The 14958-nt window shown below is 38.0% G+C and overlaps 1 protein-coding gene across 6 annotated transcripts in view; it reads right to left on the bottom strand.

The window, feature by feature from the left end:
* Window positions 1-14958, bottom strand: part of rbm20 (RNA binding motif protein 20) — a 69520-nt gene that overhangs the window by 12560 nt on the left and 42002 nt on the right. For 4 of the 6 annotated variants that reach the window (XM_034598554.1, XM_034598529.1, XM_034598561.1 and 1 more), the window contains exons 5-14: window positions 14765-14865; window positions 9631-9777; window positions 8535-8666; window positions 8375-8454; window positions 7198-7900; window positions 7020-7109; window positions 6326-6905; window positions 5087-5152; window positions 3858-3979; window positions 1010-1944 (exon numbers count right to left, since the gene is read on the bottom strand). In XM_034598554.1, coding sequence (XP_034454445.1) covers window positions 1876-1944; window positions 3858-3979; window positions 5087-5152; window positions 6326-6905; window positions 7020-7109; window positions 7198-7900; window positions 8375-8454; window positions 8535-8666; window positions 9631-9777; window positions 14765-14865 — 2090 coding nt within the window. In that variant the 3' untranslated portion in view covers window positions 1010-1875. Of the gene's footprint in view, window positions 1-872; window positions 1945-3857; window positions 3980-5086; window positions 5153-6325; window positions 6906-7019; window positions 7110-7197; window positions 7901-8374; window positions 8455-8534; window positions 8667-9630; window positions 9778-14764; window positions 14866-14958 lie in introns of those variants that run through there. The other 2 variants (XM_034598545.1, XM_034598537.1) reach the window with 2 other exon arrangements.

Genomic DNA, 14958 nt, shown 5'->3' with positions numbered 1-14958 from the left:
GTTGTCAGTATAGTTGAATAAAGAGATGGTAGTATATGCCAGTATGTTTATGTTTAGTTTATTACTAATTTTACTGCTTCAATACTACTACTAAAAAGAACGTTATTATTATTATTATTATTATCATCATTATTATTATATAACAGCAAGAGTTCCAAAAAAATATTATTATATGATAGTAAATATGAACAATTATTAAGAATCATGTATCTTCATTAAACTGCAATACCTTTTATGTTCCATATGTGCAATTCAATGCATACATAGGGTATTTGAGGGTGTTTTATATTATATTTGGATTATATATTATATTATTTATTTTACATTTGTTACATATGTCCTTCTGTCTCTATTGCATAGTTACTTATTCATTACTTTAAAAGATGCCTCTATTTTGATTGTGCTCTCTGCTGCTGTTACACAGCAAATGTCCCCGTTGTGGGACTAATAATGGATTATCTCTTCTTTACACTAAATGTTTGAAAATAAAAATTGTACACAATTTTTTACAAAGAAAACACACCTCAATGTCAATTGTCCATTCAAACAAAAACATCCAAACTAAGTTATAGATTCATTTACATGTAAATTGTTTTTTCTTTTGCCTCAACACTTGGGGGCGCTCTTTTACAACAGTCCCAGAATAAGTCAAAAGTCCTAACTGAAATAAGCCTGTGTAGAAAATGGACGGTGTTTTGTGCAATGTCATTGGGGGTGTTCATGACCGTATAACCATTAAACCACTTTCATACACACTAAGTTTGATATGAATACAAAGTCACAATGCTAGAAATAAAGAAATACCTTTGGAAACCAGTTCCAGGCTCTATGGTGTGAATTTACACTCGTTGAAATATTGACGAGGCACCTGAAACATTTGAAACATTTATTGAAGTTGTTTTCCTCATCAAAAAAAGTCACATGAAAAATCATATGAAAACAGCATCAACACTGATGTCACAGGATTATGGTTCACAGTATACAAAAACAGAGTCTGGCTTGATAATACTGCATGTTTAACTCTGATAAATTAAACACATGGTCCAGCTTAAGGTCTCCAGTATTTAAGGCATTATCGCGTTGGCAGGTATGACTGCGATTGTTTAATGAATTAAATCCAACATTTAACCTTAAGAAAATAAAGATCTTTGCTTAGTTACTTTATTCTTAGTTGAAATTATTTACATTTTTACCTGACAGACAATGCAGTGCACAAAAAGGCACATGGTGGTAATAGTAAGAAAAACTGCAAGTGCATTTAAAGCCCCAGATATAAATTAAAATTAAAATCTTTAACACACTGAAATACAACAAACCTGAGAATCTGCCTCAGCTTTTAAACTGAGTGAAAAACGTTTCAATGTCGATCATTTCATTTTAGAGCTGTAAGTTTGTCATTGTTACAAAGACAATGTACAGACCAAATTCAAAATCTCATTAGAATTCAACCACATTTAAATGGAGTAATATGAGCCCATACTAAAGAAATCTGTCTTCTTATTAATCACATTGTTGCAAATACATTTCAATTCCAAAAAGAACAAATCAATTCACACACAATCCAATAAAATAAACTGTAATAAAATTGTAAACCAAAAAAAACAAACAAAACCAACAACCAAAAAAAAACTATACATTTTAGGTACGTACAAAATTGATAGCATCCATAACTGGGATTGTCAATGCAATCATCCCTCTCACCAAAATACCCAAAACCAGTGCAACTGTCCACATACTCTATTTTCATTGTATCATATTATCTGTGCTGTAGCTGGTCAGAGCCAGGCACAGACAGCTCACACACACACACACACACACACACGCAAATCTTTACTCCGCTGTTCGCTGTACAAGAGGTGAGAGGTCAAGCTGATGTCACTTTGCAGCTGTGGGTCCAGAAAGTGCATCCGACAGACTTTCCACCGCCAGCTGGGATAGATATTTCTGGGGAAGAGAGAAGAGTAAAAATCTACAATCCAAAATACGTTGAAATATTTATAACATGACATATATAACAAAAACAGTAAATAAAACATATTAAAAGTGTTATACATATACAAATATATTTTGAAAAGATTTTCAACAAATACAATTGTGAAGTGACGAATTAAAGTTAAATTTGTGTATTGCTTTATGCATAACATTCGATATCAGCAAATACCAGCTTCGTCCAAATATCAGCATTAGTCTGAAAAAAAAACCCACGTCTACCAGCCAGAGTCTAAATATTGTTATTTTTTTGCATAATATGTTAAAAACAGTAGCTGATTTGTTCAAAACAAAGCATTAATTATCATATTTGATTTTTAAAACTATTACCAGAGGCATTGTAAAATGTTAAATAAGACAAAATGTCACTAACATAATAAATATCTAACAAATTATACACTTCTTTTAAAAATCAGAAAGAAATCCACAACCGCAAATTATATTGAGTGTTGAGGTTCAGCTAAGTATATAAAGCAGTAAATATGGCCGTAAGATGACTAAAGTAAAACTGTAAAACAACAGGACACATACAGACGCGGAGGCTTTGACAGACAGAACAACTGTTAAAAACTAAAACTGTTTTCTTCTTGGAACGTAGTCCATCAAATGTGAGGGAATCGCTGCTCCTCTGCTTTGCCTCAGCTGTGCTGTCGTGGAAGAGAAACGCAAGACGGCCCGCTGCTGAACAGCCGATATTCAGAAACCTAATACAGTCACAGGCACGGATGGATCCGTATTGTGTTCGCCCATATGACTGCAATCAAGTGTTTTCGTTTTGGATAAATCTGTCTTCTTTTTTTTTTAAATGTTTTACTGCTCTTTGAGATGCATTTTACATATAAAGGTGCTCTATAAATAAAAATTACTGCTGATATTATTATTATTACTCTATAAAATGTCTGGGGGGAAAAGTAAAAATAAAATCCAGAGCAACAAGATGATGTTTTTAAATTGTTTTGTCCAACAACAATACACAGCATGAAGACATTGCATTTAAAGCCATGAACATTTAAAAAATGTACAAATTTACAGTAATTAGAACTGATGACGTTAATCAATTATCAAAATTAATATCATACAAAAAAACTCAAAATGTTCTGAAAATTGAGTCGTCAACAATCAAACTAGTTATTTTAGCAATATTGTTCATTTTGCCAAATTAAAATAATAACAGTTGAGTGTATAAGAGTATAGAGTGTTTCAATAAAAAACTATTTTTGAGAACAGAATAATTTCTGATTTTAATACTATTTTCAGAGCCGATATTAAAACATTTCTCAGGCTAAATAAACATATACACCTGAACACTGTTGTACGATGCTAAACTAAACAATCTTCAGTAGGCTATTACAAACCTATTTAAAATTAAATTGATATCAAATTAAAATGCAGAAACGGACAGAAATTTGAGATTTGATTTGACATTTCGATCTACACTTATATATTAGAATAAGTATTTGCTTAATGCAAACACTGTATTTAATCAAAATAAGTCAAATTCATCCCAAAAATAGGACAAATATTTGAGGAGAGACTGAAAGAAAAACTTGCATGTGTTGAATGTGCTGAATATGAAACACACATTACTCATCGACCCACAAACAGGTGGTGTAATCTCTTAAATCTTGCTACCAGAACACAATGACTGTTAACCAGCGGAGCTTTCAGTACAGACCAGTGCACAGACAGATAGATTTGAACTTTGACACTAAACTCACTGGTTTAAAAGCAGTGACATCAAATACACACAGAGCGCATATCCATTCTTCAGACACAGCATTACTGAGGGTTGGTTCATATATGCTCATATAATTGTGAGAGGAAGGACTGAAGTCGAGGTTAGTGTCGTATCACTGTGCAGTGTGTACCTGTAGGTTCCTGTAGTGCACAGTGCTGCGGCAGTGGCTCGTCTTTGCATTCTCCTCACTGGTATAGAACAATCCACACAGTTTGCAGTAGAAGCCCGTTCTTGGTACGATGAACTCCACTCCTGTGCGACAGCGAACACAACGGTTAGAATTTATTTCAAGAAATCAGTACAACAGATGAGGATTCTCACGAATGGTCTGTCCAACAAATAATACACCGGCCAATATTGGAACCTGTGAGTTTGAAAAAATGTTTTACACCAAATCCAAGTTTGTAAAGCAAAAGCAAGTATTTTAATTTATTCTTTATTCTTTTTTCCTCATTCACTCATATTTTTCGTCCTTCCTATTTATTTAAATTACAACCTGTCTCTACCACTGGTCAGATGAATAATGTAACCTCTCTACACAAACACAACATTGGGGCAATGTGACTAATTTGGGTCTTCTCTTCTCTTATCGGATCATATCTTTTCTTATTGTAATGTATCTTTTCATATCTTATCTTATCATATATCGTATCTTATCGTACTGTATGACAATCTTAAGTGATAATTAAAAAAATAAAATAATCGACAACAACCATATGACCCTTCAGTTTTTTATGTATCTCAGCAACAGTGTCGATTGGACGCAGTTCGCTCTGGACACACACACTCACTCTTGGGACGTGATACAACAGAAATAGCCGCACAGCTCATGGCACACACAGCTCTGGAGTCTGTGCTGTGGTCTATTGTTGCCACACTGCATCAGAGCTTATGTAAGTCTCCATGCAGCCGGCCCAGCCCAGACAGGCCCTGTGTCATTCCAGCACCAATGATAATATAAATACTCGTCTCTCTGGGGTTCGTTTCACAACCTGCTCACAGAAATAGGTCAGCAAGTGGCCAAGCAATGTCAATGTCAATTAGAGTGCTAATGCAACAGGTTGTCAGTGCACCCATTAATGGTGCACATGATAACACTGGACTGAGACCGCAGGCTCAAGACTCCATGAACTTCCTGGTCCTTGATTAAATATAGAAAGAGTTCGCTGGAACGAATCCAGCAACAGACACATGATTCAATTTTTATAATTTTTTCTACTGCAATTATCTGTTTCATGTAAGATGATATTAGCTGACAAAATAAGAACCATCGTAACTGTGCTTTAAAATCTTACATCATGTATGATTTTATCTTTTCTCTCACTCATTCATCATGCTAATAAAATGTGTTAGACTGACCTAGAGGGATGCTGTGTTCACTGACAGCTTTGTCTTGCTCAGGAGTCGGCGAACAGGCCTCAATCTCTGTGAAAGACATATCAATTATAATTATAACCTTAGAAATTGTACATACTTTTACCTGATAATATAATATGTGTAGCAAAATTACAAGCACACCATACAAAGCTGCAGAAAAAACATCGTCATCAGTTTGCAATAGTTATCCATGTAAGTGGTGTATACACAATGTTATATTGCTCTATCAAAAGCTAGTGTCCATGGTGCTCTAGGGTTTAGGGCTGCACACAAAATAAACGTTATCAGTTATCAGAGAAGATGACTTTGCTCAACAGATATAGAAAAGGAATCCCATTTTACAAAGTAGAGTTCAAGTGGAATTCCCATCAAAAGAAACGCCAGTGGTGTGTCAGCACGTCTAAAGCAACGATATGTTTTATCAGCATCGACTCCAACCTCAGTTTGTGCGTCTCTATCCTCAGAGCCAGCTGTCTGTCAGCAGCACAGCCCCCGAGCAGAGAGACAGGGGCTGAACAGACTGTCTGCAGCTGGACTGACGTCACGTCATGATGTCACAAACATCATCCATTCACCGAAACGCTATAAGCGAGGTCAAGTGATGGGAAGGGTGCAGGACATTTGACTTCTGCTCTCTAGTTAGGAGTTTTTAGGTATCTGTTTTATGCATTCACCACAAAGACAATTTTTAAAAGACCAATATTTCATATAAGAAAAGGTTCCCACATAAATTAGGAATATATATGAATAATACAGCTCTGTTTACATTTATCTGCAGTTGGGAATGTGACCTGTCAAAGGTTGTAACCGCCTCTTGCACAAGGTCAGCTGGGGTTGGCTCCTCAAAGGATAAGATCTATAGATAATACATAGATGTACGGATGGATGTTTATATTTATGGAGATTTTATTTTATTTTATTCCATCTTAATTTTGTATTATCTATTAGACTCGTGGTGATGACGGGGGCCTTGATTAATCAATATTGACTTAATTGATAAGTTCAGATTTGTTTAAATCGGCATGCAAGAGGAAAAACATGGATTTGAAGGCATTAGCTTTTGAGACGGTGTGAACTGCTTAATTTGATATAAGAGAAGTATGAGACAAACACTGACGGACATAAAAAACCTGCTTTCTGAAGGATGTTTGTGCAATGGACCATCCTGAGAGGAAATCAATATATTTTATATGAGTATATGACTTGTCATATGGACAGTACCTTTTTTCAGAATGCCATCCTTGAGTTGTGCCCCGTTGGTGATTGTTTCCATGACCTCTTCTACTTCCTGAGTCTTTCTGTCCTCTAGTACTGTAACATGATTTTCCATTGGCTCTTCTAAAGGCTCACTGTTGGTTACTTTATCCTCTAAATGCGTCACTTCCAGTGCGGCTTTGAACTCCTCACTGGGGAAGTCACTCAGGTTAGTGACCGGCAGTTTAGGAGCCACTTGACTGAGTTTCTCTTCTTCAGGACTGACTTCAGCTAAAACCCTCTCTAGCTTCTCAGTAACAGGTGTTTCTGCCTGGTCTCCAGCATCAACACAAGACTTTTCCTGGTTCTTGTTCGTCTCCTGCACCTCCAAGGAAGGGGTAGGTGCTGGCTGTGACGTGTGCTGCATTACTGCGTCTTCCTGTGCTGTCTCTTTGGGGCAGGATGCATCTTCTTCCAACTCAGGAAGGTCTGGTTCAATAATGGAATCATCTTCTCCTCCCACTTCATCAACAGTGACCAGTTCCTCCATGTTCTTAGGATACCAACACTCCTCATCAGTGTCAGCTCCACTTTCCCTCTCCTTCTCCTGGGAAAATGAACCAAGAGAAGAGCCGTTAAGAAGGTTTACAGAGCTTATCTGTGAGGTTAAATAAAGTTGTGAAGGTTTGAATGTGTTGTTCAGATCTAAATGCTCACTCACAGTGTCTTTGTCTTTATTAGATTCCACAGCAGCCTCTTTTGGTTTACTGCTTTGCTGAGGTGAAACAGATTTTTCTTTCAACTGGCGATCCTGAGAGAAGAATTGACTTAGTTATTAGAAGAGTGTGTCACATTAAGCAGTGTCACATAAATAATGTATATTTACCAAAGGTACTCACAGTGTTTTCAGAAGTATTTTCTCTCTCGTGTTTTTCTGCAGTGTGCCTCCTACTTGTCTTTTTGCTGTGGCTCCTGCCGGGGGAACTATGCCTCTTTTCTTCTGGTGTTCGGCAAAGTGGCTCCTCACTCATCTCAAACTCATTATGCCTCGACCTGCTGTGGTAGTCACCACAATCCCTCCTCTTTGACTTTGTGTCATGCCTTTGGTACGGAGGTCTGGGCGGCTTGTCAGATTTGTACGCCTGTTCTTTCATGTAGAAGTCGTCCTCCATGTTCCTGTAAGAGTTGAAGGACCCGCCTTGAGGGCTGCCTCGTGGGTGCCAGTCTCTGTTGCCCCTCATCCCTTCACCTCCGCCACCTCCTCCTCGCTCATCTGCAGATCTGGAGCTCATATGATCCATGGGTTTCTGGTAGGCCTTCCGACGGTCTGCCGCGCGTCCATTAGGCCTATCGTCATCCACGCTTCCCCCATTCCTCCATGGGTCATCCCTCTCCCTTTCGTCCTCACTCCTCCTTATGTGTGATGACCACTCCCAAGAGCCCCGGCAGGGGCCAAGGCCATTACTGCTTCTCTCCGGACCCCTGCCTGCTGCTGCCTGAGGGCTGGGGGCTGAGCTGCAGGATGTAAAACTGGGGCTGTGGGAATGAGGACTCAGAGAGCGGGTGATAGGGCTGCGGGAGCGTGGTCTCTCTGGCATGTACCTGCAGGAAGATGAAAGGTAGATTACATAGTGGAATTGGAAATCCCACTGATTCGACACAAGTAATGATTTGTGTCATTTTCACTGAACTGGATTTTCATTTTTCTTTCCTCTTAAAGGGGACATATCATGCAAATTCCACTTTGTTAGTGCTTCTACACGTTAATGTGGGTATCTGGCATGTCTACCAACCCCAAAACTCTGGAAAGCTGGCTCATTAGCATTTAAAGGAACAGGCACTCAAAACAGGTCACTCTGTGGAGGGCTGTTTTAGACAGGGTAAAAAGGGTGCTGTTTTAAATGATCCTTGTGGTATTTTGACCAAAGTATGTTACAGACATTTCATTAAGACCCCAAGGAACCATATCAACTTGTGGTAAAATGGGCATACAATGTCCCCTTTAATGGTTTTAAGAATAGAGCTACAGAAAACCCAACAATTTGAGACTGAAAGGTGAATAGAAGTTTGCCTTACTGCTCAGGTTCTTGCATCTCATCCCTTTCCCTCTGAGAGGTGATATCATGGATGATCGTCTGAACATCTTTACCTGGTTTCTAAACAGAAAACATCTATTAAGTTATCAGCTAAAACAGTGCCACTAAAACAATAACCTGCTGTTCCCTTTGAGCCTTACCTTGAGCTGAAGCTCCTTGTACCTCTTTGACATTCGTATGAGAAGTTTCTGATCGCTAATCGTAGCTGGAGTAAGTTGGTAGTACTGAACCATGGCCTGAGCTGCTTCAATATACGCCATCTCCAGAAACGCCTGATGGGAGAACAGTTATTTGTTGTAAATACATAATCCCCTCCTGACACATATACGGTCTTTCTTGCAATGCATACAACATATGGATGAAAAACCACAGGGTATCAAATCACCAATAACTACACCCTGTAACCTATACTATAATTTTAGTGGGAGTGCCTTCAATGTGAAAGGGCTGGTTTTAATGGTGTAGTTCAGTTCTGATGAATGTAGCCAGAGAGCCTGAGTGACACATCACATACTGGTAGTTAAACCGCCAGCAAGTTATGACAAAGTACATGATACCTCATAACAGTCACAGCTGAAAAAGTTGTAGATAGTCGTTAAAATACATGTTGATAATTCACACGTTCTTTCCAAGGGGAAATATTCCCAGCATTAGATTACATCAGGATGAAGATAATGTCTTGATGTAATCAAATTAATCCTCCTGTCCAAGTTTTATACAGCTAACATGAATTAAACCTGCTGTAACATATTATATTTGGTCACTAGGAGGCAGCAGAAACAAGTCGTGAAGAGAGCGTTGACATTAAACAGCTGTAGCAAAAATGTTAGCAAATCTCCTCAGGATTCTGGCTCTAATTACAAGTGACTTGTTTTGTCATTTGATAGATAAATATCATAGCTATAGTAGAATCATCAATTTATAAATGCATGTTTATGGGTCGGATTTTAAATGCTGCCATTGGTGGTCAAAGCCCTCTGACTTCTTGTGGAAAGCCTGGCAAGTGTAAGTAAGAAGATGGCGGTGACCTTTGACCCTACATTTAGCTTATTTTAATGCTTGGTGTTTCAGCCGAGTACCAAACACTTCACATGTACTGTAAAACATTTCTAATGTGCAACCAAGGGAGAACATTTCAAAATGTCTCCAGAATGTATTGACAAACAACAATGTTATTTTAGAATGAAGGACTAGATGGTGACTATCCCTTGTACGTTTGAAGGTCTTTTATTGTACCTGATGGGTGGAGCGCATCAGGATGTAGTTGGTGACTTTGCCAAATGGTAGCCCGAGGTTGATGACATCATTCTCTGTGCAGCTGCCTTCAGGGAGGTTGCAGATGTGAACGACTCGCCCTACGGTTTCTTTTCTGGGTGGAAATGGCTGCAAGAAAATAAGTACAAACTTTGAGTAACCATGAATATTGCAGGATGTATAACTTGTACATATTTATAAACACATAAAACAGCTGAGCTGCTGTGTGCACTCACTACAGCTGTTATCTTACAAGAAATCTAGTTGGAGTGTGGGTCACCTTTTCTCTTTGTACATGGGTAAAGATATACCATGTAACTACAAAAGCTGTGGAGTTATTGACATAACTGTAATTATGTAAAGATAGGTTTAACCCTGACTGTTAACAAAAAATATAATACCAACAATGTTTACATGATCTTTTGACAATCAGTTTAGCACATCAGAGTGAAACACCCTGCAGGCACAGGACACTAGTCTGTCTAACATCGGTGTAACACTATCAGACAGGATGCCATGTCACTTTCCCTCCTTGATACAGCCCACGTCATTGCATCTATTAATATTCCATTGGCTGAGTTGCAGAAGTGATAATGAAAGTTTTCTTGTTGGATTTAGAGACTTGTCAGATGACTGGCCCCAGACACTTCACACATTTGAGACAAGTCCTCCCGGGCTGCCAAGTACAGTGACCTGCATTGCTCAACATCCATCTTTCTCCCCCTTTTTTATTGTAAAGAAGAATTAATACACGGGTCAAATTTAAGATAATCTGTTGTTCTAACTTGAAAATACAAGTGTATTATAACACAGATATATGGACAGAGACAATTCTTGGTAAAGCTTACATGCAGTCACCAAAAACCTTGAAGAACAAGCTGAAAAACATCTCAGTATTTCACTATAGGGCAGGCAACAGATAATAAAAGTCTACATAAGCATTGTTCATCTTATCCTAATGCAGGGACACAATGGCAACTCCAATTCTAAATATAAAACATCCTAATTCCTGCAGAATTAGTTAACCACCTGTGAAAAATCTATTTGTCAGCCATAATAAAGGATGCATGAGGTCACAAATTCCCTGACAGCACTTTTATTGTGATGATGAGCTAAATTACCAACTTCTAATGCTTTCATCTTTCCCATTAGCCTCCCGGAAACTTTACCTACAACATGAACCACCCTAAAAACACACCATCTGTCTATCTGCTGTGTATTCATTATCGAATTAGCTGCTGCACATACTATCTGATACCTTGTGTTTCTTTGACATCACTGCAGAGAGTGGTTGTAAATTCAGCTCATTATATCACGGAGTCTGATTTCTGCTGCCATTATGCTGCAGCTGCACTTTTCCCAGAGCCCCTCCTCCTCTTCCTGCTCCTCGGGCTGACAGACCTGACGGACAGTCCCATGTGCAGGGCAGACTGTGGCTCCTAATTCCACCTTGGAACCAGCAGCCAGGGGCTTTGTTTTTACAGAGAATTTGTTCAGGGAAAACCCAACCCTAACTAACACTTCACACTGGGTCCAATAGCCATGGAGTGTAAGACGTAGAAAGGGCAGGAGGAGGCTTGAATATGCATGTTGAAACATAATCAGAGGGACCTGTATCAGTATTCAAAGAGTACATGAAGCACTAATTACAAATAATCTATAAACAGCATCTGATTCTATGTCACAAGATCCCAATTTATAACTTGAAACGAAACAGTAAAGTGATTAATGAATGCGGTGAATGTTCGTTAGACTCTAACAAATCAGATGTGCTGGATTTTGAACAGTTATCTCATGTAAAACAAGAGACCTGGATGATCTCACTGTGGATGAGCCAGATTCCTGGCTATGCCACAACCTAATGGTTTCTGAGTTGACGTTAAGAGCTTTAGATGCAACCGTGATAATTCTACTAACATCTCTGTGCCACTGGCACCACCAGAATACATGAAGGTCAACACAGGTCAGCCTCAATAAACAGATCCAGGAATAGGCTGTTTATGCCCGTGGAATATTAGAAAGAACAACCGTCTTGTTCGCTGCTCGCTGTGTTCACTAATGTCTGAGCTATAAAATGTTGTCTGTGCCTTAAAGCCCCGGCACTTTAAGCAAAGCGCTGATATCGCTGCGAGGTTGGCTCAGGCTTTCAACAGTAGCTGTTTCTTGTGTCCGCAGAGCAGGAGTGCAGAGTTATGCTATGTCACGGTGTAATCACAAGTGTGTGGAGTCACGACACACACGGCCAGTGCCTCCATAGAAATGGTCAGATGGGATTTTCAATATGAGGAAAAACTTTGATTAAATGGACATTTTCAGGTCATAGAATTAGTCTAATAATGAAAAACTACAGGAGGAAATACATATGAGAAAGTCGGATTTTTAATTCATATTGAAGCCAACTTCCTTGGTCAACTCCAAATTACCATCAGAAAATATTTTAATTAAACAGGGAATTATATGACTCAAATATATCTTATATAATTAAACCTATCTACGATTATTGCAGTTTCTCATGAATGTAGCTTTATCACTAAATTTGACTTTTTAATTTTCATTCTTTATATATAAGTCATAATTTATTTAAAAAATGTACAGTGGCATTTTTCGGCCTTTAATGCATTTCTTACTTATCAGACCATTTACACCCTGAGACCACAGCCTACAGTCAACAGGGTAAAGTAATGACTTTACCAGCCACAGTGTGTTCCACCATATGTGTTGTTACTGAAAACCTCACACTCTCAACAACATGACCTGGAGAACTGGGGCCAAATGGTGTAAAGAATAACAACCATTTCACATGGTGCTTTCCTGTTTCCACTGACAGCACGTTGACTGACATCAACTCTGAGGCTGTGACTGTTTATTTGTACAAATCAGTGTCTGTGTTGGAGGATCCAAGAAGGTGGTCAGTTGGGTTTCACAGTTTTACCCCACGTTCCTACACAGAGTGCTCACACGCCGATTCCTCAGATCATTTTACCAGTCTCTCAACAGTCCTGAAACTTTACACCACGGCCGGGTGTGTAACTCAGGGGTCTTTGGGTCTGATCTCCGTACAGCAGTTAGCTGTAATCCTGTGTTTATCTGCGTCTGAGTTCTGTTTTCACATGAAGCTACTGGGTTACTGACACTAACAGTCTGCACTCCAGAGTAAGGAACACTTGTGTTTGAATAATCATACTCATGTGTACTGTTTGTGCTTTGACTTGTGTGTGTGTGAGCTACTTGATGTTGTTCTTTATTTTTACTTTAGTTTATTTCCATTGTTTAATTTTTATTTTTCATTATTGAAATTTATGTGAAAATCTACTTTACTAAATAAGTTTTCTTTTAGTTTAATTTCTACGGTAAATTTTTATAATTGTTATAATGTGTCTAACTTAATTTTCATGTTGTACGTACACAAATACAACACAACTACAGTTCACAAATTGTCCCTATTTGTGTTTGTGGTTTGTGTGCTCTGCGCAACACAGGGATTTGAAACAATAAAACCCACCTGTTCTGCTTAGACAGGTGTGTGTTTATAGCAACTAACATTAGCTCATGTAGCACCGCCTGTAAATATTTTTCCACTGATACAATAAAACTGTTGTCAAAAACCAAGCATGACTGTCTCATCCCCAAGAAGGCTCCTGTTAAATAAAGTAGGTTCCTCTGACAATGATGAAAAGAAAAAATGCTTGATATAAAAAAATCTGCGTCACAAATCAACATTTGTTGGAAGAACTGAATTAATTTACACAACATGGCCTCAGAATCTGTTACAGCCCCTTGTTGATCATGCAGATCTTAATCACATTTCTTTATGTGGCCTGAATTGTTGTGTATGTTTTCATTTCACATATTTCACATCATAAATTCCCCCTTTTTCTATTAATATTGTTTAGTTTTTTTGCTTTTTCCAATTTTCTTATTTTACCATAAAAACATTATCAACAGTTTAAACTATTTATTCACTTTTTAAGTTCAGTGTTTTTACATTTTAAAAATGCACAGCATTGCATGAATATATGAATAGTATACATTATGCCTTAAGTTTAAGAACTGCTGTGAGTTTTGTTAGAATTAAATCAAATTAGTTACTTCAATTGATACCTTCAAATTAAAATCTTAATTATTTGTGTTGTTAATCTTAGTTTTGTTAATATCTATTTTACATTTCTCCACATGCCTAAAATGACTTTGCAGTGTCTTTGCAGTTGTATCCTATAACAAATGAAACAAATAGTTTATTACTACTTAATATGGTTAAATTAAATAAACCATAAACCATTTCAGATAGCATTGCAGTTACATGTGTATGATGCAGCTGGACCATGGCCCTGAGCTACATGAAACTTCTTCTGTTCTGAAAGGCAGAAAATTAAAGACATAACTGAGTTGTGTCTGGTCTAAACAAACTTCTACAGTAGGATGCACCTAAAAATGTGAACATGGATGTTAAAACTGTTAATGCAATTAGAACTAAAAGGACAAAAAAGTTCACTGTTAGACAACCTTTTCCTCAATATAGAAGCTCTTCTCGTATATATAGACATTTTATCACCTCAATTGGATCCAGGGGCTGGTTAATCATGAAGTGGCAAATATCTCGACACCCAGTTTCTAACACAACACCGTTTTATTTTCCAGTTCAGTGGAAAAGAGATGTGAAGCCCAGACTCACTGCTGGGCCCCGGCAGCTGTCAACTAGTGGATCTGGGTCCATTTATTTTATACAAAACTAATTTAGTGTCATTAGGCACCTAATATACTTGTTCCTGCTACAGAGCAAATATACATTGAAGAATTTAAGTATATAGAGGGCAAATACAGTGGAAACTTAATTACTTATTATCTAAATAAACATAATAGTCTGACCTTTAGTGAAAAGAATACTTAATACTTACAACTGTCCAGTGCTCTTACATTACAAGAGACATTGAGTGGAACATTATTAATGACTCTTTCATTAAGCAGGACATAATCAAAATACAACCGTATCCATGTCAGAGTGCGACAGATGTTCCTTTACAACTGACATTTTCAGAACTTGATTTAAAAACGTGATTTACATGCCAAGGTCAGCCTCTAATGATTCTGAGAAAAATAATCCAAACATTTGTCTGACCTTTGACTCGGGCTGGTGCGAGGCAAATCCTGAGTCTGACATGGGATAAGTCTTCATGGCTGCAGCTGGCAAGTAGGATGCACTGGCTCCTGAGGATACATCTGTGGAAAGAATTTGACATTTGGATTTGAAATTGCCGTCATGCAGTCAAACTAATGGGGCAGGGTGATTACATAAGTTGACTTCCATGAAAT

Source organism: Hippoglossus hippoglossus, chromosome 1 (genome assembly GCF_009819705.1).
Source record: "Hippoglossus hippoglossus isolate fHipHip1 chromosome 1, fHipHip1.pri, whole genome shotgun sequence".
Classification (NCBI taxonomy): Eukaryota; Metazoa; Chordata; class Actinopteri; order Pleuronectiformes; family Pleuronectidae; genus Hippoglossus; species Hippoglossus hippoglossus.
The sequence above is the reverse complement of the archived record's forward strand: the minus strand, read 5'-3'. Positions and strand labels throughout refer to the sequence as shown.